Here is a 25,000-nt window from a genome sequence, read left to right as displayed (position 1 = left end):
TATCCCAATTACATTAGCGTCAGTCAACTTTGTTTTGAAAGAAATGACTTTTGAAAAGGCATATTTATACACTATTTATGATTTATTTGTTTCTTTTCTTTCACAAATTTTTTTAGTTCTTGTTTTTATTTACTCTTATTCTTGCTTTTCTGTTATTTCTCTATTATATAGAGCATCAAATAATTTATTATTATTATTATTATTATGCAGCTAATATTATTTCCCTACTTGTTCCTTATTATCTCTTTTACTGTCTTTTTACTTTCCTTTGGAAATTGTTGTTGTTGTTTACGTTTACGTATACAGTGTCTCATTCAATATTCAATATTGGCAGAATATACATTAAAAAAATAGTTAATTCCATCTCTCTGTGTGTTTCGTAGGCAGTACTACGCCTATCTCACAGACACGCAGTGTAAACGAGTCGGGACGCAGTGCTGGGTGTTTGGGTGCGTCGAACACACACGCACACACACACACACACACACACACACACACACTGTACGCTTTACATCTCTTTATTAGTTACATCAAGCTGAAATACTTGTTTCTGTGTCATTCATCTTTTCATGTTTTCCTTCCCACTGGCCCTCGACTGATTAGTAAACGGATAAGAAACATGGTGTGGCGTGTTAGTGAGGGTGCTCGTCTCTCTGTGTGTGTGTGTGTGTGTGTGTGTGTGTGTGTGATTACCAGTTAACATTGTGGCTTGTGGTTGGGTGGGTGCAGAGCGTAGCTGTGAGCTGTAGAAGATGTTAACTGATGAAGGTTGCTCTCCGCTTCTGTAGCCTCAGTGGTTTAATGCTCATGGAAACAGCAGCATGAAACACAAGCCCTGAATGTTTCTGAACGTTTCAGGCTCACACACGGTTAGACATTTTATAATTCGTCATTTGAACGGACTCATTCTTGGCTGTCGTTTAGTAAAATTTAGGCTGCCTGAGGATGAAGAGTGTTGATGGCTTTGCTTGCTCCGAGGTTGAGTTATAAAGTTGGGTCAGTATTAGGAACTATTTAGAAATTTTTAAACAAATGATGGTATACTGTATTTGGATGCAGTTTTGCAAAAAAAAAACAAACAAAAAAAAAACAGAAGACCATCCTCGGCACTGTGGCACTACTGTGGGTGCAAGCCTGGTTTCCCTGTCTCATTTCTGACGTGTCGTCATACAGTGTTTTTACTGAACCACCAAGTGAACCCGCCTACAAGAGCTGTTTTACCCACTAACTCACTCACTGACTGACTCACTGACTGACTCTCTGACAGTCTGACTCTCTGAAAGGCTGACTCACTGACTGACTCACTGACTGAGTCCCTGATTGAAAGACTCACTGACAGTCTGACTCACTGACTGACTCACTGACTGACTCTCTGACAGTCTGACTCTCTGACTGACTCACTGACTGACTCTCTGACAGTCTGACTCTCTGAAAGGCTGACTCACTGACTAAGTGACAGATTGACTCACTGACAAGCTGATTCACTGACTAACTCACTGACTGAATGATTAACTGTCTCACTGACTCACTGACTGACTTACTGACAGGCTGACTCACTGACTGACTTACTGACGTAATGACTAACTGACAGGCTGACTCTCTGACACATTGGCTGACCACCTGACTAAATGACTTACTGGCTGAATCTCTGACCAACTGACTCACTCACCAAGTGACCTATTGACTGACTGACCAATCAAAAGCCTGACTGACAAACTGACTCTCTGACCCACTGACTCATTTACTCACTGAGTGACCTGTCCAGCTGATTCACTTGCTGACTGATTCACTTGCTGACTAAATGACTCACTGACTCAATGACTGACTTCCTGATTCATTGACCAAGTGAGATGGATGACTTATCTCACCGACTCACTGACTTGCTCACTGATTGACTCTTTGACTGACTCACTAACGGTGGTTTTACAAACAGTAGCGCTCATCATCTGTAGTCAGTCTTACACTCAGTATTGCTTTATCTTCTTAGAACAAACGCCAATATAAAATTCTTATATCTACAATCTTATAATCCAAATTATAATCTGGAAGGATGGATGCTGTCTACCTAAATCTTTTCTAATAGAATGCAGGGAAAATGATGATGATGATGATGATGAAGAAGTGTCTGTGATGATGCTGAATATTGTGATATAATGTAAAATCGACTATTGGCTTGCGTCTAGCCAGAAAACCATAGTCCCGATTCCCGTTACATTTTTCTTTTCTATATTAATTCAATATTAATTCCTTTTTTTTTTTATTATTATTTGGTTTGTTTGTCCTTCCTTCAGAGCCATCGCTTTCCTCGAGGCTTTAGCGTGTGTTAAATTTGGACAGGACCTGTTCTCCAAGACGCAGATCCTCTACGTCATTCTGTGGCTCCTGTGTGTGGTGAGAGAAAATTTCATTTTTCCGTGTCTTCGGAATGATCATATTTACCCGGATCTTCACATCTACACAGTACACACGAGCTCAGAAATGCTTCCATGTGTGCAGGCCTTCATCACGTTCCTGTGCCTGTACGGGATGGTGTGGTATGCTGAGACTTACGGGCCCAGAGAGAAGGTCAGTCCGCTTCGACAGGAACGCGCAGCATCACTTCCTGTTTGGAAATTCAGCACAGTGTAGCATTCATGTGTGGTCCACTACTAAATAAAAATCTTTCCAGGAGAATCAGAATGTGAAAATTGACACTGCGGATATTTTTATGAATTTTTCGGGGGAATTGTGAAGCCCCAATACACGCTTACACACACACACACACACACACACACACACACACACACACACACACAAACTGAAGCCACAGACATGCTGTAGCTTTAAGGACTGTTGTGTGACATGTTAATGTTTTGCACTGGCTTTTCTTGTAGAGTTTGTCAGAGTGCGAGGACAGCGTTTACACCGAGACCGGAGACAACATGTGTTTGAAAGGTAAGAGAGAGAAATACCCAAGGCAGAGTGTGTAAAAACGTATGCTCAATCTATAAAGGAAATCCTGATAATGCCCTCAGTGGTGATCTCAGAAAAGTGTATTATGAACAGCTGACTCAGTGACTGATTTATTCATTCACTGATTCACTGACTCATTAACTGAGTCACTCACTGACTGACTTACGCATTCACTGACTCACAGTCTGAGCAACTCACAGAGTGATGCACTCATTTACGGATTGATTCGCTCATTAACTGATTCACTCACTGACTGAAATTACTGATTCACTGACTGAGTCACTGAGCGACTCACTCACTGACCGATTCACTCACTCACTCACTCACTTAGTGGGTCTTTAACCTATTTCCTCACTGACTGAAATTACTCATTCACAGCATGACTGAATCGCTGAGTGACTCACTCACTGACTTATTCTCTTATTGATTCACTCAATAACTGACTCACTTAATGACTGAGTCATTGACTGATTCACTCACTGATTAACTTAGTCATTCACTGACTCAGAGACTAACTCACTGAGTGACTCATTCTCAGACTGATTGACTTACTGACTCACTGACTGACTGAGTCATTGACTTACCCACTCACTGAGTAACTTAGTCTTTCACGGGCTCACTCACTCACTGATTCACTCGCTGACGTTTGACTCGCTGACTGATTCATTCACTGACATTTGACTCACTGATGTTTGACTCACTGACGTTTGACTCACTGACGTTTGACTCACTGATTGGTTGACTCACTGATGTTTGACTCACTGACTGATTCACTGACTGATGTTTGACTCACTGATGTTTGACTCACTGACTGATTCACTCACTGATTAATATTCACTGTATTTGTGGTTTGACGCTGCAGAAATAAACGCTTTTCCATAAAGGGGATTGAATTGGTTCTTAATCTGATTATTTAGGGTCGGACTCGGCGGCGCCTCCCACCACCAGGAGGAGAGGGAAAGGATCCGGAAACAACAAACCCATCAACGGAGTGGAGAAATAAAGAACCTCTCCACACACTCGCTCCTGCAGGAACCGAGGAACGATGAAGAGAAGGATGAGGGGAGAGAAAGTCAACCTTTTGCACAAACAGGGCTCCAGGCGTCGGAGGGGATATCAGGACGAGACGGCCGTGTCTTTGGTCCCGGGTTTGGTCAGTGTTGAGCCACTAGGTGGCGCTACAGACGTGACGAGGTGAAAAACTGAGCACTGAGGTTCATGTTCATGTTCACTGGAGAAACTCTTAGATGTGTTTTTTTTTTTTTTTGTCCCCACTGCAGTATTGTCTCTGTGTTTCCCGTGTCGTCGATAGCAACAGACGCGCGTAGGAGTGGTGTGTGCCGATATATATTCGCATTTCCATACGATCCATGCGATTAAAAACAAACAATTTATCACCGTTTACGCTAATATCACACATAGCAACACACGTCCAAACATCATTAACTCCAAAACCTTATTATTATAATCCATATTCACATCCAGGACAATCCTTAAATATTAGGAGGCGGAGCCTAGGGGAAAGGGGCGGGGCTATACGGAATTGCCCGTCTTCATAACATTCCATGTAGATAAAGTTTCGTTCGTGTTTATAGATGACAGAAAGTCGCAGTGTGTCCTGAACTACAGCTGATGCTGGGTAAAGGTAGATTTCTAGTACTTTTTTAGCTGTTAGCTTTAAAAAAAAATAAAATTCAGCTAAGTTTGTAAGTTCGGCACCGATACATTCCGCTAAAAATATTTTTGCATCAGATTTGTTCAGTGTAAAAATTCCATCCTCACGCTGCCTTACGGCTGGGACGGATTATTGTCTACGCTTTTAACCTTCTTCATAAAAAAAAGACAAGTATTTCACATGATATTAATAATAATAATAATAATATCGAAAGATTAAATATCAGGGTTCTATCGTATGTCTGATTATCGGCACATGCCTCAAGAAGAGCACACGGTTCAAGCACTTTGTTTTAGCATCATAGAATGATTGGGCCACTTTGGTTCTACTTTTATGTTTGATGATGAGAAAGATGATGATGAGGAGGATGATGATGAGGATGATGAGGATGAGGATGATGAAGATCGCTGCTAACTTGTATCCATTACCTCCAGACCACCGAAGCCAGTATCCACGTTTCTGTTCATTCTTGAAGCCTCTAACACACAGATGTGCCTGCATGAGTGTGTGTGTGTGTGTCTCTGTGTGTGTGTGTGTGTGTGTTTCATAACTGACATCTAGCCTTATAATACTCCATTACATATATATATACATATATACAGTGTGTATATTGTTGTTAACGAGGCATTGATGATGTGTGTGATTTCAGAGTGTTTAGTAGATCATTCCTATTTTATTTGGATTTTCATTTCTTCTTGCACGCGACGTCCCTGACGACAATCTTCCCGCCGCGCTCCGAATCCGTCATGAGTTTACGCACTACACCAAACGTGCCATTATACATATAATAATATACATTAACACACAGTATGTCGATATCATGAACACTAAATTATCGTCGTTACCCCACGTGCCACGTTCAGACAGACGCTCCTTAGAGTAAGGACGGCCATCTTAATTTTCTTTTTTTTTTTTGGAACAAATTCCTATTATTGTAAATTGTGATTCAGTTATAATGATATGAACATTTAATATCAGCACACACACTTGCCTTTTTTTTTTTTTTTAAAAGAACACTCGTACACTTTGTCCAAAGATGTTTACACATGTAGGAATATGCTGATATTAAAATTTCATATCACGATACGATAAATTTAGAACAGTTCATGATATTATGAGAGGACACTGCCTTATTCGAGTGTAATACACGTGATCTTGCCTTCGGATTTCACCGATTTAAAATAATATTCCTGTATTTTTGAACTAGGTTATGAGAAGACACATAGATGGAGTGATGAGCGTTTAGTGAATCATATTATTTGATTCAGCTCACCCGTAAGAGTCGACTCTTTCGGCGCCCAAACGAATCGTTCGGACCAGACGAAGTTTACGATGTTTACGATACCGCTGATTGTTCTTTTGCGTAACTGTGGCTGAAATAATTTCATAAAATACTACTCTGCCTTCTAATTAACCAAATAACGTTACTCTACAGGGCGAGTCGATTCAAAGAGCCGAATCGTTCGCAAAAAAAAAAAAAAAAAAAAAAAAGACATCACTACGACGTAAATTAAATTTGATCAGCTGATCCACAAAACGTGAGCGTTAGCGTTTAATTTAATTAATTACGCATTATAATAATTAACGTTATCTAGTGGTGGATATGTGACACTAATTAGCAAGGCAGCTTTATAGGATTTTAAAATTACATCCATGAGTCGAGTTTGCTTAAGATCTTCTCTCTGTAAACGCTGATCGGTCTCTGGGTGTACTGATGATAACTTACCAACGATAACTGGTAAATATTTACCACTCAGTTTTTGAATTTAAGCCAGTAAGTGTACAGTTTTTTTTTTTTTTTCCTTTTTTTGGCTCGTTCACTTTTATTTCAGATCAGAATGCACTATTTTGACACGTTCATCCTCCATCCTTCGCCATCATCGCCAAGGCACGCAGCACAATCCCACTTTGACGGAGTAGAAAGCGGGGAAAAAAAGCTCTACACATTTCGTGCACAAGCTTCCTGCACATTTCAATAATCCTAATAACTTCCTAATATCTTCTAAATGTTTGTACAGGATTTCCACACAGCTGTGTGTAATTGTGTAATGATGTAGATTTGTATGTGATTATTTGGAGAGTCACTGCGTTTCCGATTAAAACAACTTCTACCTGTGACGAGTGTCGTGTGTCGGTCTCTGCGCTCGCGTCTGAATGTGAATTATTTGAATCATGTGAATGTTTGAATCTGGATCATTTGGGGGGGAAAAAATCACATGTGAAACCAAATGTGGAAAAATATCACAAGTGGAAAATGAATCATGTTAGAAAATGAACTGTGAGAAAATCACATCTGGAATTAAACCGTGAATCAAATGGTTTGATGAATGAATCAAATTTCATGCGATTCATTCAAATGAATCAAATGTTTCAAAATCACAGGTCTAAAATTATTCTGGTGGGAAAGATTATGTGGAAGAAAATGAGTCAAGTTAGAAATCGTGAATGTAATCATGAAAAAAATCATGAAAATAAATGCATCGTGTTAAAATCGTGAACATCACGTGGAAATAAAAATGTGTAAAAAAAAAAAAATCATGAAAATGATTGAATCATGAGAAAAAATCACATGCAAAAATAAATTAATCAAAAAAAAAATCATTTGTGAGTCACCGGGAGAAAATCATGTAAAAAATCAATTATGTGAAAATCATATAGAAAAATAAATTCATCACATTATCAAAAATCTTATGAAAATGAATCATTCGAGAGAAAAAATCACTTTTGAAATTAAAGAAATCATTTGGGGGAAAAAAACAGATGTGAAAGCAAATGAATCGTAGGGAAATAAATCACTTGGAAATAAATTAACTGTGTAAAAATATGTGGAAATAAATAAATTGTGGGAAAAAATGAATCATGAATTAACTGTCTGTAAATCATAATTATTCACATGTAAAGTTCATGTAGGTCGTCTAAGGACATTATGTGATATTATATCCTTATTGCAGCTTTTTAAAAAAAATGTAATTAAGAAAAATTAGTCCTGATTAATCTTTAATTAGTCCTCATAGTAAAGATTGTCTGTAAATGCTGTAAGTGAGACACAGGAGACAGCAGCTGATTCAGCATCTGAGTCTCATTTTGTCTCGCGTGTAAAAGACGAACATTTTGACAGCGTTGACAGCGGATCACGTGACGCAGGCGAGTGTCACGTGACGCAGGTTTGAGCTGAAAATAAATGTGTTTATAAAGGAGTCGGGTTTCGAGCTAAACTTAAATCTACTTGTGAATATCATCAGTGTTAATGAGGCGTAAGAATAGATATAAAAAAAACCAAACCTTTCTTTATACTTTATAGAATATACTGCGATATAAATAATGTAATTAGTTGTGTAAAGGAAATATAATCACAATTATAACCAAATGCGTTATTTATATTACGTTTACACCACAGCAGTGCTGAAATCTGGATTCTGATTGGTCAGAAGGTGTTGATTTATTTTCTAGAACAGCAGCTCTGACAGTCGTGTAGCTGCAAATCACAGGTTTCTGTTAATGCACTGGTTAAAATAATGCGTTAATGTTTCTATAGTAACCGCTAGTTTATATCAACATATAAAAAAAAGTGTAATCTTTAATATAGTGATGTTTTCTGTGTGAAGAAGTGTGTTTGTGTAACATGTATGGAAGGAGTCTCCAGTGTCAGCGCTTTGTAACGGTCAGAGGTAAAGCTGTAACTGTTCAGGATAGAGGAGTTCACGCTGCTTTGCGGTTTCTCGCTGCGTTTATTTTTGTCGTATTAAATTCTCTTTATTAGGTGAGAGAGCTGGACAGACTAAAGGACTAAAGCGCCGCTGCATCGCTCTCAGGTTGTCGAACGGCATTGTGGGTAACGTGAGACACTGTTAACCAAAGTGTAAATAGATCGACATGGAAACTTTGAAAAGATATTTATGTTATGGGAAATTTGTGTTTGTTGATCGAATGTTGTTTATAAATATTAATATGGAGGTGGTTGTTGTTATTACACTCGTCACCACTAGAGGGCAGCAAACACACATCATTCTGCCTGAATCATGTGACCCAGTGGCCTGCTGGGAAACATGGAGCCTCTGTAAATCTGTCCTCGCTCTCTCTCTCTCGCTCTCTCTCTCTCTCTCTCTCTCGAGCAGGATGTCTGCGGCCTTCACGACTCCTACCAGAGGAGCAAGAGGAGCTGAGGAGGTCCTGGATGAGATTTACTCTGATCTGCTCGAGTGTAAAGTGTGTTTCGAAACGTTTTCATCCGAACCCAGAGCTCGAAGACCGCGCAACCTGCCCTGCGGTCACGTGATCTGTCTGGGGTGCGTCTGCGCCCTGTCTCACGCCGTGTCACGCCGTCTCGAGTGCCCTTTCTGCAGGAAGCAATGCGATCAAGGTGGCACCTACGAATGCCAGGTCCTCATCGACCTTCAGGAGATGATCGGTTCGTATTTCCCGCAAAAAAAGCCCCGAGATTGGGAGGGAGATCCGGGGTCAGGGGTCATGCGTCTACACGACGTCTTCGGAGGATGGGGTCCGCTCATCAACCCGACCGGTGTAGCCGTGTTCGGAGCATCACGGGGTGTTCTGGTGGCGCATGGAGGGCATGAGAGAGTGACCGTGTTCGGTTGTCGTGGTCAGTTCTTGCGCAGTTTTGGGCGCTACGGTCACAACAGCTACGAAATCTGCCATCCGTTAGATATTGCTGTTTCTCCCGGCGGCCATATTGTCGTGACGGATGCAGGAGATCGCTCAGTCAAGGTGTTCTCGCCGACAGGAAGTCCCGTGGCCACCATCTCAGACCTGTTTCAGCTTCCTTGGGGTGTTGACGTGGACCTCTCGGGGAACATCCTCGTGACCGACGCCGAAGCTGGGACACTTTGGCAGATCGTCATGGACTTTGGACGTGGTGTGGTTTCGGTAAAGAAACCGATGGTGAAAGATCTGAAGACTCCACGAGCTGTCGCTTGCTGTAGAGCGTCTGGACGCGTCGTAGTGGTGGAACATCTCCAGATTCGAGAACATCCGAAGGAAGACGCAACGTTGACGCGGTTGAAGATGTTCAGCAGCGACTTGGTTCTCCTCAGGCAGCTGGACGCGTTCAGTTTGCACCCACTGAGGCTGAGCATCTCGTCTATAACCTTCAGCAGAAACGGCGATTTAATCGTAGCTGATGTGCAGCAGGGACTCGTCTGGAGTTTGGGAGACGTCCATAAAGCGCCGGAGTTCATTCCACTCGTTACAGAGGGACTGGTGCGTCCGGCGGGATTAGTGGCGACTGACGAGGACACGCTGATCGTCCTGGATGCCGGAGATCACACCGTGAAGACGTACACGACCGACACTGAGGACTTGTACAGCGATAAAAAATGAAAATTCATAATTATGATGTCCAAATGTTGTATATATACGCTACATCGTTGGTCATCTCAAAGAAAATTCAGCACTGTAAAATCGCCTAAAAATTACAATTTAATTAAAATAAGTGAAATAAGCAGGCGCATAAAAACTGGAACTGAAATCTTGTTACAAATTATTAAAACATTTGTTGTTTGTGTTGCTTTATTTATGTATGTATTTATTTATTTATATTTTACGTGAGTGTACAGCAAATGTAAACCCCTCTTTATATGCGCACACACACACACACACACACACACAGGCTTTTATGAAGATGCAAAAATAATCCACACAGTTCAGTGCAAAAGTTTACACACCCTCAGGACGATTTAAATGTTCTTTCTAAAACGATGTTTAGTTTAATTGTTTTTCCGCAGATGTTCCGTCATTAGCACAAGTAACAAAAATGGTTAAATCGTGTGTTTTAGTGTTTGTGGGGAAAAAAAAGTGTAAAATGTTTAAAAGTTTGCTTCCTGAATGTGATAAAAACAGCTCCTAATAACTCAGAGTCAAACTTTTATCTTTATAACTGGATTTTTTTAAAGATCTTTTTAGCTGTAATATTCTGTCGATTTGTCTTTATTTTCTGGATTGTTGTGTTTTGTTTTAGGACACACCCACATTTCATTTATTACAATTCTGGATCTTTATATTAAAACATGAAGAAAATATAAAATACCCAAAATTAAAAAAAAAAAAAAAAAACACTTTTAGAATGTAAATAAATATATACACAAAATAGAGTAAAATTATTTTAAATGATTTTAAAATAATGAAATTAAAAATTAAATGAAACTAAATATCAGAACAAAGAAAGTACTTTGAATTAAAATGTCAAAATTACGAAGATACGTTTTCATTTTTTTTTTATGAGAGTGTGCGAAGTTTGACTGCTTAATGTGAAGTGAAAATTATTTATTTAGAGAAATAAATAATAATTTATATTTAGAGTTATGTCACACGCATCTGATGAAAGTCATGACTCCTGGAAAAGTGCATCGTGATGTTAACGATATTGCGATATCGATATCTCAGAGTCATATGAGCTCACGGTAGTAAAAATTAAAAAATAAATAAATAAATAAATAAAAGTTTCCCATTATTGTGTTAAGGAAAGAAATAAGAAAGATTTATTTAATTAATTTATTTATAAAAGCAAATTTAAAAACAACTCACTTTATACCGTGTGCTGTGCATTGAATCACATGAAACTGAAAATATAATAAAATAAAACATATAAAACATAAAACAATAAAAATAACACATAGAGACTTTAATTAATAATTACATTTCACATTTAACACATAAATTGTGTGATAATTCAACATTCCTCTTTGACCAGAGCATTAAAGTATAAAAAAAAATTTAATTAAATATATTACAATATTTTATATATTAAAATAATATGTAAAATATTGTAATATATTTAATTTTGTATACTTGAATATTCTGGTCATTATTATTATTATTATTATTATTATTATTACTACTTCTAATTATCCGCTAATATAGGGTCACCTTCAGACCCTTTAGAACTCGAACAGGCGACAGAATTTTTAGAGTCGACATTCCGCTGTACCTTAGATAATGTAGCCCCACTTAGAAGAAAAACAATTAAAGATAAGAAACTCGCTCCGTGGTATAGTGACCACACCCGCTCTCTAAAACAGAACGCCCGAAAGCTAGAGCGTAAATGGCACCAGACCAAACTCCTAGCGTTTAAAATAGCATGGAAAGACAGTATTTTAGCCTATAAAAAAGCTCTAAGGCAAGCTAGGTCCACTTACTTATCAACGCTTATAGAAAATAATAAAAGTAATCCTAAATTCTTATTTAACACCATAGCAGAATTAACTAGGAATAAGACATCGACAGAAATTTCCACAATAACAGCATACAAAAGTAATGATTTCATGAAATTCTTTGATAGCAAAATTAAAAACATTAGGCAGGAGATACAGGCCCAAAGTCCAAATTATACAATAGACTGGGAGGATAGACTAACCATAGATCAGAGCTTAGAAAGTTTTACTCCTCTTGAAGAGAATGATTTAATCTCGCTCATCTCTTCTGCTAAATCATCAACCTGTCTATTAGATCCGGTACCAACACGTCTTCTTAAGCAAATAGTTGGAACCGTAACTGAACCCCTGCTTAAAATAATTAACTCCTCACTGAGCAATGGGTACGTTCCAAAATCACTTAAATTAGCTGTTATTAAACCACTAGTGAAGAAACCAGACCTTGACCCTAACAACTTAACTAACTATAGGCCGATTTCAAACCTTCCCTTTCTATCTAAAATACTAGAGAAAGTAGTAGCGCAGCAGCTAATTTCATATCTACAAAGTAATAATATCTATGAACTTTATCAGTCAGGTTTCAGGCCCCACCACAGCACAGAGACAGCATTAGTCAAAGTAGTCAATGACTTGCTATTAGCCTCTGATCGGGGTTGCATTAGTCTATTAATTTTACTCGACCTTAGCGCAGCGTTCGACACTATCGACCATAATATCCTTCTTCACAGACTGGAAAAGGTCGTAGGAATTAAGGGCTCAGCCCTCGACTGGTTTAGATCTTATTTAACCGATCGCTATCAGTTTGTAGATTTAAACGGTGACCACTCAGCACGTTATCGAGTAGAATATGGCGTTCCGCAGGGTTCAGTCTTAGGCCCACTGCTTTTCACGTTATACATGCTCCCTTTAGGTAACATAATCCATAAACATAATATTAGCTTCCATTGTTATGCTGATGACACACAGTTATACGTCTCAGCTAGGCCAGATGAGAATAGCCAGTTAAAGAAAGTTGAGGCATGTGCGATAGACATAAGAGACTGGATGCTAAGCAACTTTCTCCTGCTAAACCCAGAAAAAACAGAGGTTCTGGTACTGGGACCACAAGCCGCTAGAAGTAAGTTTAGAGATCACACTGTTACTTTAGATGGTCTCTCTGTTTCAAGTAGTCTAACAGTAAAAGATCTCGGTGTGATTATAGACTCTAATCTCTCATTTGAGGCGCATGTAGATAATGTAAGCAGGTTAGCATTTTTCCACCTCAGAAATATTGCTAAGATTAGAAATATACTTTCGCTAAGTGATGCTGAAAAACTAGTCCATGCATTTATCACGTCCAGATTAGATTACTGTAATGCTTTACTATCTGGATGCTCATCTAGATGCATAAATAAGCTTCAGATAGTTCAGAACGCAGCAGCGAGGGTCCTGACTAGGACTAGGAAGTATGAGCATATCACGCCAGTCTTATCTACATTACACTGGCTCCCAGTAAGATTCTGCATCGATTTTAAAATATTACTCCTAACCTATAAAGCATTAAACGGTCTCGCTCCGCAGTATTTAAGCGATATGTTAGTACCTTACGTTCCGCCGCGCCTACTTCGCTCTAAGGATGCAGGCTGTCTATCAGTACCACGCGTTGCCAAAACCACGGCAGGGGGCAGAGCTTTCTCTTACCAAGCCCCAAAATTATGGAATAGTCTCCCAGTTAATGTACGTGAAGCAGACACGGTCTCAGTGTTTAAGTCGAGGTTGAAGACTTATTTATTTAACCTAGCATTTAGCGACTAGTGTTTTTATCAAAGGAGTAGATCTGGGGGACTCGTGGATGTTGAGTTTTATCTCCACACGGTGACTGTGAGTGTACCTAACCACTTTCCTTCTCCTTCTGCCGAGCTACACTCCTGAGCTGCCGGTGATCCAGACCTCCCCCCCTTCACTCTGGACCTGTCCACCGGCAATGCTTCATACTGCCACGAAAACGCTTCAGCTGTTTTCCATGGACTACACCAACACACATTGTGCTCACACACACGCACACTACAGTGTAAACCCATATGAGGATGGGTTCTCTGTTGAGCCTGGTTCCTCTCAAGGTTTCTTCCTATCACCATCTCAGGGAGTTTTTCCTTGCCACCGTCGCCCTGCTTGCTCATCAGAGTCGGCACACACACACACTTCACTTTACTTTTGTTTGTGTAAAGCTGCTTTGAGACAATGACCTTTGTAAAAAGCGCTATACAAATAAAAATGAATTGAATTGAATTGAATTAATAATAATAATAATGACTAGAATTATTAATTAAAGTATACAAATCATATTACATATACAATATATACTAAATATATTACAATATTTTATAATAAAATAAATAAATAATAAAATGAATATTAATTAATTAATAATTAATATAATTGAAATAAAAAATTAATAACATATTGAATTTTATAATGGTAATAATAATAATAATAATAATAATAATAATAATAATAATAATGACCAGAGCATTAAAGCATTAAAAATTTTATTAAATATATTACAATATTTTAATATATTCAAATAATATAATAGAAATAATTTAATAAAAAATAAATGCAATAATAATAATAATAATGTGTGTAAATTATAAATGTGTAATAATGTGTACTAATGTATTATTTGTTTTTATTTATTTATTATTTTTTTAATTTTAGTATCTAAATCTGCTTAAGAGTTAAACTTCCCGCTGCATCGCCCTGAAGCCTGGCCGAGTCCCAAATCCCTGCCTCCTCCCTGTATAAGCGCACTATTGTACCGTATGACGTAATGACGCAATGACGCTACGCAGTGCACTACGTGTCCAGTGCGCTGCCGTTTGGGATACGGCCCCAGTTTTCTCCCAGTCTGTGATTTCCTTTCGCTCGGGACGTCCTGTGTGTGTGTGTGTGTGTGTGTGTCAGTGCTTATCGAAGACTATGTTTGTTTAGAGTTTGTAGAAATAAATGAATCAATAAATAACTAAATAAGGGTTGCAAGTCAGGAGTCAGTGGAGAGATTGGTCTCAGGAGCCGCTTCCGAGCGGAAGATGGCGGTCGGGATGCTGACCGAGGCTGGACTCCGAGGCCGCATCCCAAACCGCTTGCTATTGGGCGCTTGAGTGTGCTACGTAGGGCGCGTAATATGCTTGTGTCACACCCTATCTAGGGAACCTCTAGAGGGCGTCAGGGAGGCGTTTGGGACGCAGCCCGTGTGAGCGGGTCTTCCTAGCCAGATAGCTAGGTTGGAAAAAACTGAGCAATTATGTTGGAGTTTTGATGAGTTGTTCCTCGGGAGTCGTGGGGATGATTTTAAAGGGTGTTTTAACACCTTTTTTTGGTCTTCAGACATTGTTTTTATGCTCCTGGAGACTCCACGGAGACTTTTCTTTGCGTTATTCTTCATTACTGCTAGCTCTCCTATAGGGCTCTGAGACACAAAAAAGTGGATTAAAATGTCGGATACGAAGGTAAAAGTCGCTGTCCGAGTCCGGCCCATGAACCGCAGGGGTGAGTCAGGGATCAAATCTGAAATTTCAACCCTTTTTCCATCTCCTAGGTGGAGAGAAATCCGTTTAATTTGCTCCTAAATGGGACTTAATGCTGCATCATATTGACTCATGGCGCAGGGAAGATTTCAGCAACTTGCCTGTTAGTTCTCAGGGTTTCTGGTGTCACCTGAAAGCGTTTTAAACATTAATGATAGCTTTTTAGTTGAAGATAAAGTTGAATATCTTCTCCTGAGCAAGTTAGAGAACTTTTTTTTTGAATCCTGGTGTGTGTTTTGCTTGCAGAGATTGAGCTGAGCACCAAATGTGTGGTGGAAATGGAGGAGAATCAGACCATCCTGCACCCTCCACCTTCCAATGCAAAGGGAGAAAACAGGTACAAAACGAGCTTCAGCCTGCAAATGATGACTTTTACACATCATCTGAACTTCCCACACACTTCCACACTTGCAGCAAGAATGCACCGAAAGCAGCAAAGCATTTCACACATCAGCGTTTAGATATTAGATCTGTGTAACCTGACAAGAGCACTTTATTTTTAATAAGAAGAAATCAGCATTTTTTAAATTCATGTGCAGAATTAACAGCAATAAACTGCACAGCTGTCATGTTTTATATCTTTGAAATGTGTACAAAATACTCCCTGACGTGAAATACTAACAGTGCTGCATGTTTAAATATCGACTAAACCTTATCACTATAAATAATTTTAAAAACTATACTTTTTGGACAAAAAGAAGAAGAACTTACATGCGCAAGAAGTCAAATTGCGAATGCATCTTTAGGAATTATGTTTAAAAAAAAACACATAAAGCCTTAAAGCCTTATTCAGACGGGATTAGTTTCACATGGAGAAGCATCTCTGGGATTTTTAGTCTCATCTAAATCCGTCATGTCAGGAGTTTTTTCCTTTTTTTTTTTTTTTTTATAAAATGTGCATTTACACATAAAGTACAAAAGTGTAAAGTTTCAACAAATTTCTTAGATTTATAGGACAAATGAACAGAAAGCAACAAGCATTTTAAACATCGGTACATTGCAGAACAGAGTTACGTTGCAGTCCTGTATTAAATTGCACAGCTATAATATAAATATATATGATATAAATTGTAATATAAATTATAATATAAATATAATTGCACAGTTATAATATAAATATATATATATAAATGTTTTATATCTGCTCAAAAAATGTCTTGAAATGCGCACAAAATACAATCTGACATCAAATACAAACCTAACAAGTGCTGTTTATGTTTAAATAACGACAAAACTTAACATATAGTTATAAATAATTACACTTTTACTTAACAGTACCACTTCTGGAAATTCAAATTCACATAAAAATGACATCAGCAGGAAGTCAAATTGCGAATACGTCATTAGAAAATGATGTCAGAATATCAGCCCTGTTCGGATGGGATTAGTTTCTCATGGCGAAGCGTCTCAGGGGTTTTTCAGTCCTAAAAGAGAATCCGTCATATCGGTAATTTTTTTACGGACTGCATACGTACATGTCTGAAAAGATTACGCATGTTGGTAAAGATTGCGATAAATCCTGTGAGAAAAGAGGTTTAAAACTTTTTTTTTTCAGTCCAGGAAGTGCTCACTCTTTTTCTATCGTCTCCTACAGAAACCAAAACGAAGTTTAAAACGCAGAACAATAAAAATAAACAAACAAAGTTTAAAAGGACGTGTCTGAGAAAATGACTCTTCTGAGGGTTTTAGGTGAGTTATTGAGTTCCAAGCACTGGCCACGCCCCCCCTTTCAACAAGCGCTAAAAATAAATAAATAAATAAATAAATAAATAAAAGGAAAACGAATCCTGTCCGAATAGTAGGTTACTTATGATGCTGGTCAAGATTGCAGACACAGTATATGACACGTTTAAAGAAAAATCTTCGAACCCACAAGGAAAGAAAGGTAACAAAAGTTACAAAAGCAAGCCCCGCCCCCAACCCCGCCCCTAACGCTAACCTTAACTTTTGTAACTTCTTGTATCAAACTTATAGGTCGAATAGTCACAAATTTGTAAGTGTAAGACCATGTTGTTACAGAAATTAAAACAGTATCCGAGTGAAATTAAAAAAAAAAGCACGTCACGTGACGATTTGATATTTAATTTGGTGTGTTTTGTATCTGATTAATGCTACATCTTTACTCATGGTCCCATTTTATCTAGTCTTGTTTTTCAAATAAGTGGAATATTTAAATGAATGTTTATGATCTTTTTTTTACGTAAGAAAAAAACAAATGGAATGTAATTGTTTTTGAATTACAGAAATTTTTTTATTTTGTTTTGGAGTAGCGTTAACATTCGATTTTTACGCCACGTGGTGTCACGCTTGCAAATTTGAAACAATTCACACAAATTATTTTGCATAAACGTTGAGGTTAGGACTAGCGGCAGAGTTAGGGGCGGGGTTATGGGCGGGGTTTAAAGCATGTGTATAAAGCATGTCATATAAAATTGAACTTAATCTTATTTGTTTGTTTAAATCACAAAAATGTAAATAACAGATTCGTTAAAAATTAATAAAATAAGAAACTCACTTACCTTAGATTAGTTATTTTAGTTATTTTAAGCTGTAAATGTTATTAAAGAAATAGCATTATATAGCCATCTTAAATCACTTATATGTCCTGACAAATATAAAGAACAGTTAGTTGATGAAGATATACACATGACTCAGGGACGTGATGTGAACTTGTGGCCTTTTTTTGTGTCTCGTAGCTAAATTGTATAAATAGTAAAACAAGGATTTTAAGGATTTTTGGGTTTACGTGAAAAAACGAAAGGAATTGATGAATAGTGTTTTTCACGTAAACATTGCAGTAATTATTTACAGTACAGTATTAGTGTAATTACGCAGCGCTGACGTACATCATGCTGCATTTTTGCGTCTGTTCGAGTCTGAATTATTAGCAGTGTGCTAAATTTGAGCCGGGCTGCATGCCTGGCTTCGGCTGTGTGTGTGTGTGTGTGTGTGTGTGTGTGTGTGTGTGGTAGGGAGGAACTGCACCATGCTGAAAAATCCTGAAATCCTGAAATAGGCCCAAATTTACACCCTGTTTTTATCGTCCAGCTCTGAACAGATGGAGGCGTTGTTCTTGGTTAAAAAAAGACGAAGGTGTTGGTTGAGGAATCACATTCCATTGTCAAGTGATTTAGATTCTGTACTTACTGTGTTATTAACTGTTATTAATGTGGGTGAAGCACGTCAGACTGTGCCTGCAGGTAATAAACTAAAATTCTCATTCCTTATTAAACTCCAGAAGAACACTTATTGGTGAGTGTTGAGTTTGGTGTAAACTCGGTGCTGCTCATCACCTTCGCTGTCACAAATTCTGAGGCAGGATTGATGAATCCAAGTCGTCAGACGCGGCTGTAGACAGGTAGGCAATCAGAGCAAAAATGATGATAAAAATGCTCAGAATTCGAATTAGTCAAAAACAAAGAACGTGTGGAAATGAGCTGCTGAAATACACTGAGACGATGATGACAGAAAACAGGAAACAAAAACAGTTGTGCAAGTGAGATGAATGTAAAATCCGTGGAGGAGCTGGAGCCGTAACTTGTGGATCAGCAGTGGAGACGCATGAAGCAGTGAAGCATGGTGGTGGTAGCAGCTTAAAGTGAAGCATGGTGGTGGTAGCAGCCTGAAGTGAAGCATGGTGATGGTAGCAGCCTGAAGTGAAGCATGGTGGTGGTAGCAGCCTGAAGTGAAGCATGGTGATGGTAGCAGCCTACAGTGAAGCATGGTGATGGTAGCAGCCTGAAGTGAAGCATGGTGATGGTAGCAGCTTAAAGTGAAGCATGGTGGTGGTAGCAGCCTACAGTGAAGCATGGTGATGGTAGCAGCCTGAAGTGAAGCATGGTGGTGGTAGCAGCCTGAAGTGAAGCATGGTGATGGTAGCAGCTTAAAGTGAAGCATGGTGGTGGTAGCAGCCTACAGTGAAGCATGGTGATGGTAGCAGCTTAAAGTGAAGCATGGTGGTGGTAGCAGCCTACAGTGAAGCATGGTGGTGGTAGCAGCCTACAGTGAAGCATGGTGGTGGTAGCCTACAATGAAGCATGATGGTGGTAGCCTACAATGAAGCATGATGGTGGTAGCAGCCCACAGTGAAGCATGGTGGTGGTAGCAGCCCACAGTGAAGCATGGTGGTGGTAGCAGCCCACAGTGAAGCATGGTGGTGGTAGCAGCCCACAGTGAAGCATGGTGGTGGTAGCAGCCTGAAGTGAAGCATGGTGGTGGTAGCAGCCCACAGTGAAGCATGGTGATGGTAGCAGCCTAAAGTGAAGCATGGTGGTGGTAGCAGCTTAAAGTGAAGCATGGTGGTGGTAGCAACCTACAGTGAAGCATGGTGGTGGCAGCAGCTTAAAGTGAAGCATGGTGGTGGTAGCAGCTTAAAGTGAAGCATGGTGGTGGTAGCAAATCAAGTGTATTTGTAAAGCACATTTTATAACGACAAATGTTATCCAAAAGCTCAAATAAAATCACTTGATTTAATAAAATAATGTTGATAAAAAATGGAGTTAGTAAAACAAATTGAAAAAAAAGTACTGAAGTAGGTCAACAAAAAAATAATAATTAAAAGAAAAAAAAAGAAAATAAGAAGAAAATAAAAAGCATATTTTGCATGATATTAAGCGTTACCTTTGACTCTCTTGACTGCTTCTTTTTACATTTTTTTTTAAATTTGTAAATAACTATAATAACTATATTCATTTTTCTGTAGTGTTATTATAGTTATTTACAAATTAAAAAAAATTTTCTAGTCCTTGTGAGTTCCAGGTTGAAGTATGAAGAGTGGCGAATACTTACGCAAGGTACCGTACATCCTATCAGCAAACTCATAACATAACTCATAACATACTCGTCACAGGACGTTCGGAAACAGCGCTAACAAAGACGAGAGGGAAATGTCCCACAATTCCGTGCGTGCCGGAAATGAGTAGAGACTAGTCATGTGACTATCTCACACACTCATATGGTAATAATCACGCAGCCTGTTTTTCCCTTGACGATATCGTGACGTGTCCGCATCACGTAACTGATTATCAGTCCAAGCCTCGTTAAGTCTAATTAAGAATTTGGATGATTAGTGTGGAATCAGTTTCAGAACTTTCAGCAGGACATCACAGGATTATGGATTGTGTTTCTCGAGAAGGTCAAACGATGGACGCTCCAAAAAAAAAACAAAAAAACGTGTAATCGTTGATCTGTAAGGAGATGTTTATTTAACCATTATGGAAGGAGTCTCCAGTGTCAGAGCTAAAGCTGTAACGTTAAGTTTTCCGACATCTTCAGGACAGAGGAGTTTACGCTTCTTTGCGGTTTCTCGGTAACATGACGAGAAAGAGAGGAAACAAAGAGGCTGGCGAGGGAATGACTTGTTTCATGGACGTTCCACAACATTAAATGTAGCTATAAACGGATAAAACGTACGACTTCTTGTTCTTTAATTAATAAAAATAAAAATTTATAATTCTTGACAAATAGCTGTAGTGCAAGAGGAATAAAACACTTCAGAACGTGCTCTTACAGTAAAACAATAAACGTCAGGGTAGTAACAGTGACTCCGCTTCATCACACCACCCCGTCGTTGATTAGTTTCCTGTAACCGCATCACACACGCTGTATCATTCCTTACTTATCACATAACCGATTATCGTCATCAGTCCACTTCACTGTCTGATGTAATGAGAAAGGCTTCAATCACTGCAGGAAATCCCACCTCTCTACTTCATGATTCACTAGAAGGAAATTACACGGTTGTTAAATGTTCACACCCACACACACACACACACACACACACACACACACACACACTGACCCTCTGAACATCCCTCACTCTTTTGGAAAAGAGAAAACTGATGGTGTGTAATAGCGTCATCTGGAAATGAGCACTAGATCATGGCTAACTGGACAGCAGTCAGGCGTGACGCGCACACACACACACACACACACACACATTAACCCACAGCTCGAGCAGCTTTTATCTTTCCACACACTCGAGTATGACTTGCTTCCCAGCGCCTGTAAACATCTGAACTTTACTTCACCGTCTCGCCGTTAAAGCACAGCGATGGCGAAATAATCGGGTGTACGATATACATCGTGATATCCAGCACATTAAATCTTACGCCTGAATAATTTATATTTTCATATTGTTGGTATTAGTTTCTCTATTTAGTATTCGGGAACCTTCGTCTTTACCTTCCTGCTCGCTATATAACGGTTTCTCAACCCTACATTCAAATAGCGAATGAATTACGACTCACCCAAACACAGACTTCCAGGAAGACGGTCATGTGACCTAACCCTGCGTTAAAAACAAGGAACTAGCTCGTGTCGCTTGTAGTTTGTCTCTTGTGGGCGTGTAGCGAGCGCTGCTGTTGACGCTTGTGGGCGTGGCCTGTTCGTCCAGTGTCAATTAGTTTAGAAGGAGCCAAAAAGTATAGCTGTAAAATCGGTTGCTTGATATCATATGATACGTGCTAGGTTTTGTGTTAGCTTTGTTAGCAGATGAGCACTGCAAGCTAACTGTAACTCACTATAATAACTAGCTTTATTTTTTTCTGCACATTTAATAAGAGGATGTATTTGACAGCTGTGTCACAAGGAAGCGTAACACACTCTGAGGAAAGCGCTATCTGCCCTCTTACTCATACATGAGATCACAAACGCTCGCGATTGGCTAGGGAGAAAGTGTATGCCCCTCCCACCCCAGAAAGCACGTCTGATTTTTGTTCTCTTGGATTTCCCGGCTATACATCGCAGCGGCATCGTCAGGATTCGAGCTCGCGATCTCGTCTATAAGTTTTTCCAGTAAATGGGAACTAAAGTCGTGAGCGGGGAACTGAAGAAACGTCGGACCACGCAGCGTAGGATTGGTCCGAGGAATCGTTCGAGCCAATCGTTTGGATTTAAGCTTTACAGTGTCCTACCTAATTTGCGAACAACTGAGAATATCTCAATTCAAATGTTGCTGAAAGCACGGTTTCGTGTCACGTACTTGCTTTTAGTCAAAATAACAATATCGCTGTAGTAATTTCACTGTCAGGGCTTGTCTAATCGCTGTAAGAGATCAGTCGGATGTCATGTGCGGGTTTTTTCTCTCGAGTTCTCAGGACACCTGTTCCTATCAGTCTGGCCTCTGTGTGTGTGTGTGTGTGTGTGTGTGTGTGTGTTTATAGCCGATGTGGCCACTCGCCAAAAATGAAATGCGAGAAACGGCATTGTTTATCCTTTCGTTGATGTAGAGCCTGTGTGTATATTGCGATATTTGATATGTATTGCAGAAATTTGAAAATATTGTGGTAATATTGTAATAATTAAAAATTATCAGATGGAACTTTTCAGTTTTTGAATGATTTATACATTTCGTAATAATTAAATTCCTCTAACTGCTTTAATAACAGATCAGACATCTTGCCTTTTCTGTGGCAATTTAATTGTCCTGTTGCCCAACACTAATGACTAATGTGCAAACATTTAATCCACAAAAATGCTCCACAGTGCAAAAGAGCATTTCTTCGGCTTTTTTCAGACACTACAGGAAGTGAGGTCACACATATGTGCACGCATGCATTGCCCACAGCTAGAGAATTAGCGTTAAAAGCTAAATTATATTTAATATTGCATGAGTTTCCTGAGTTTCGGCAGCTAGTCCATCTCCAAGCATGTGTGTTAGTCTTCCTTGAGAAGGCTTTAAGGGTAGAAAAGGAAATGTTCTCTGGAAGTGTTTTTGCACTCTAAGCCATTTAACTGCAGCCAGTTAGCTACGAGCTATTAACGTGTGAACGTTTGGTTGTTAAGGTGCCGACTAGCCGCAAGCGCACAGTGTATACAGCGTAGCGTCTTTTGTTTCGTGATCCTCGGCTCCGTGTGCCTCTGTCTTTCTCACGGTAAAGTTTGAGTAAACAGACGGTGTTAAGTGAAGAGTGAACGTGCCTTGAGGGCGTGAAGGGGGAGTTTCATTCCCATTCGCTGAGCGTGTACAGCAGTGTGACGCTCACGCTCCGGTTTCAAAACTTTCCACGAGGTGACACGGTCAGTCAGATTTGAAATATGAGTGTGTCTGTGTGTGAGAGAGAGAGAGAGAGAGAGAGGCAGAGGTGAAAGAGAAGAAAAGAGTATATGTGTGTGTGAAAGAGACAAGCACCTGAGGCAGGCAGACAGACAGACAGACGGACATTTATTTAGCCGGTGGTGACGTGTCCGTGTTAGATATGAAGACTACGCGAAGGGGTTTTCCAGCCTAATAATGATCAGAGCAGGCTGACAGGTGTCCCCCACCCCCCTCTCCCGTCCCCCGTATCCCATCATGCCTCACTCCAGTGCTCAGAGGGCGAGGTGATTAGCCAAAGCTCACTTTCATCTGATATGGCTCAGCACCAGCGAAGTGTGTAATTTTCTCCTCATTCCGTCACCGATTATCAGAGGCTCAGAGGGATTTCACACGGCTTTAAGAGTTCCTACACTGTCTCATTGCCGTAATCAGATTTCTGGAGAAGTGGGTGGAGGGTGGGGTTTGATCTCGCAACGAGTTTTCATAATCTCCATATATATATATATATATACTTCTATATAAAATCACCTTCTGCCCATGAAAAAAAAAACTGAACAGCAAGCATTTGGTTAACAATTCAGCTATGAGTTGTGGTGGTGTCTTGACTTTATTCCCGCCCCCAATTCAACTCTTAACCAATCAGACGACAGTTTTCACTGTCAATACAATAGTAACCAATTGGATTCCAGGTCCCTCCTCGAATGCCACTTTAATCAGACTACATTTCCTACCCGTGATGTCACTATAACCAGTCAGAACATTGTTCCTACCCTCAGTGCCTCTGTAACCAATAAACCCACAGTTCCTGCCCCCAGGGCAACTTTACCCAATCAGACCACAGCTCCTGTGCCCTAATATCACTGTAGCCAATCAGATTGCCATTAACATCCCCAGTGTCACTATAACTAGACAAAAGTTCCCACCCCCAATGTTGATTTTATTAGTCGGGCCACAGGTCCCGCCCCCAAGGCCACAGTAACCAATCAGACCAGATTTCCTGTACCCAGATTGACACTAATGACCCCCTGTATCACTGTAACCAATAGGACCACAGTTCTTATCCCCAATCCCCATAGTCCCCGCCTACGATACGACTGTAACCAATTAGAGCTCAGTTTTCAATTCTCGCCCCCAGTGGCGCTTTTATCAATCGGACCACAATTTTCAACTCCTGTTCCACTGTAACCAATCAGAACCCCGCCTCCAATATCACTGTAGCCAATCAGATTGACATTCTTTACACTTCAGAAGTGAAACAGATCGAATAAAAATCAAACGAACGTATCGTTATCGATGAAGTAACACACGAGAAACCCTGTATGTCCTCACCCGAGGGTCATTTCGGTTCGATCTGCCCGAAACTCACACCCCCAAACCCCCAAGGGGGCAAATACACCAGAGTTTAATTCAACACGCTGCACATGGAGAAGCACCGTAACACCTGATTCTCATTACGGAGTTCTGTATGGGATTAATAAAAAAAAAAAACAGGAAGAAATGGATGTTGTTGTTTATAAAGCCATCTGTTACTGTGTGTCTGTGTGTAACAAAGAGAAACGACGATACACCCCGCCTCAGGAATGCGCTCTCATTATCTCCGTCT

The 25,000-nt window shown here is 39.6% G+C and overlaps 3 protein-coding genes across 8 annotated transcripts in view; all 3 read left to right on the top strand.

The window, feature by feature from the left end:
- Positions 1-6,745, top strand: part of ptdss1a (phosphatidylserine synthase 1a) — a 15,966-nt gene extending 9,221 nt beyond the window's left edge. The window contains exons 9-13 of the mRNA XM_034298135.2: positions 384-449; positions 2,292-2,391; positions 2,497-2,565; positions 2,874-2,934; positions 3,870-6,745. Coding sequence (XP_034154026.1) covers positions 384-449; positions 2,292-2,391; positions 2,497-2,565; positions 2,874-2,934; positions 3,870-3,955 — 382 coding nt within the window. The 3' untranslated portion in view covers positions 3,956-6,745. The remainder of the gene's footprint in view (positions 1-383; positions 450-2,291; positions 2,392-2,496; positions 2,566-2,873; positions 2,935-3,869) is intronic.
- Positions 6,746-8,630: 1,885 nt separating this feature from the next.
- On the top strand, positions 8,631-10,156 carry LOC113532865 (E3 ubiquitin-protein ligase NHLRC1). The gene has a single exon (XM_026924540.3). It carries the CDS (start codon positions 8,744-8,746, stop codon positions 9,962-9,964), a length of 1,221 nt encoding a protein of 406 aa, XP_026780341.3. The 5' UTR covers positions 8,631-8,743; the 3' UTR covers positions 9,965-10,156.
- A 4,586-nt stretch (positions 10,157-14,742) lies between these two features.
- The window catches only part of kif13a (kinesin family member 13A), a 48,821-nt gene continuing 38,563 nt past the window's right edge, over positions 14,743-25,000 (top strand). For 5 of the 6 annotated variants that reach the window (XM_053227960.1, XM_053227955.1, XM_053227959.1 and 2 more), the window contains exons 1-2: positions 14,744-15,321; positions 15,606-15,696. In XM_053227960.1, the coding sequence (XP_053083935.1) occupies positions 15,267-15,321; positions 15,606-15,696 (146 nt within the window). In that variant the 5' untranslated portion in view covers positions 14,744-15,266. Of the gene's footprint in view, positions 15,322-15,605; positions 15,697-25,000 lie in introns of all 6 variants that reach the window. The other variant, XM_053227954.1, reaches the window with a different exon arrangement.

Source organism: Pangasianodon hypophthalmus, chromosome 22 (assembly GCF_027358585.1).
Source record: "Pangasianodon hypophthalmus isolate fPanHyp1 chromosome 22, fPanHyp1.pri, whole genome shotgun sequence".
Taxonomy (NCBI): domain Eukaryota; kingdom Metazoa; phylum Chordata; class Actinopteri; order Siluriformes; family Pangasiidae; genus Pangasianodon; species Pangasianodon hypophthalmus.
Note: the sequence above shows the minus strand (reverse complement) of the source record. Positions and strands in the feature narration are given on the sequence as shown.

Coding starts and splice junctions, on each gene's coding strand:
- LOC113532865 (XM_026924540.3), top strand. CDS start 8,744: ATGTCTGCGGCCTTCACGACTCCTACCAGAGGAGCAAGAGGAGCTGAG.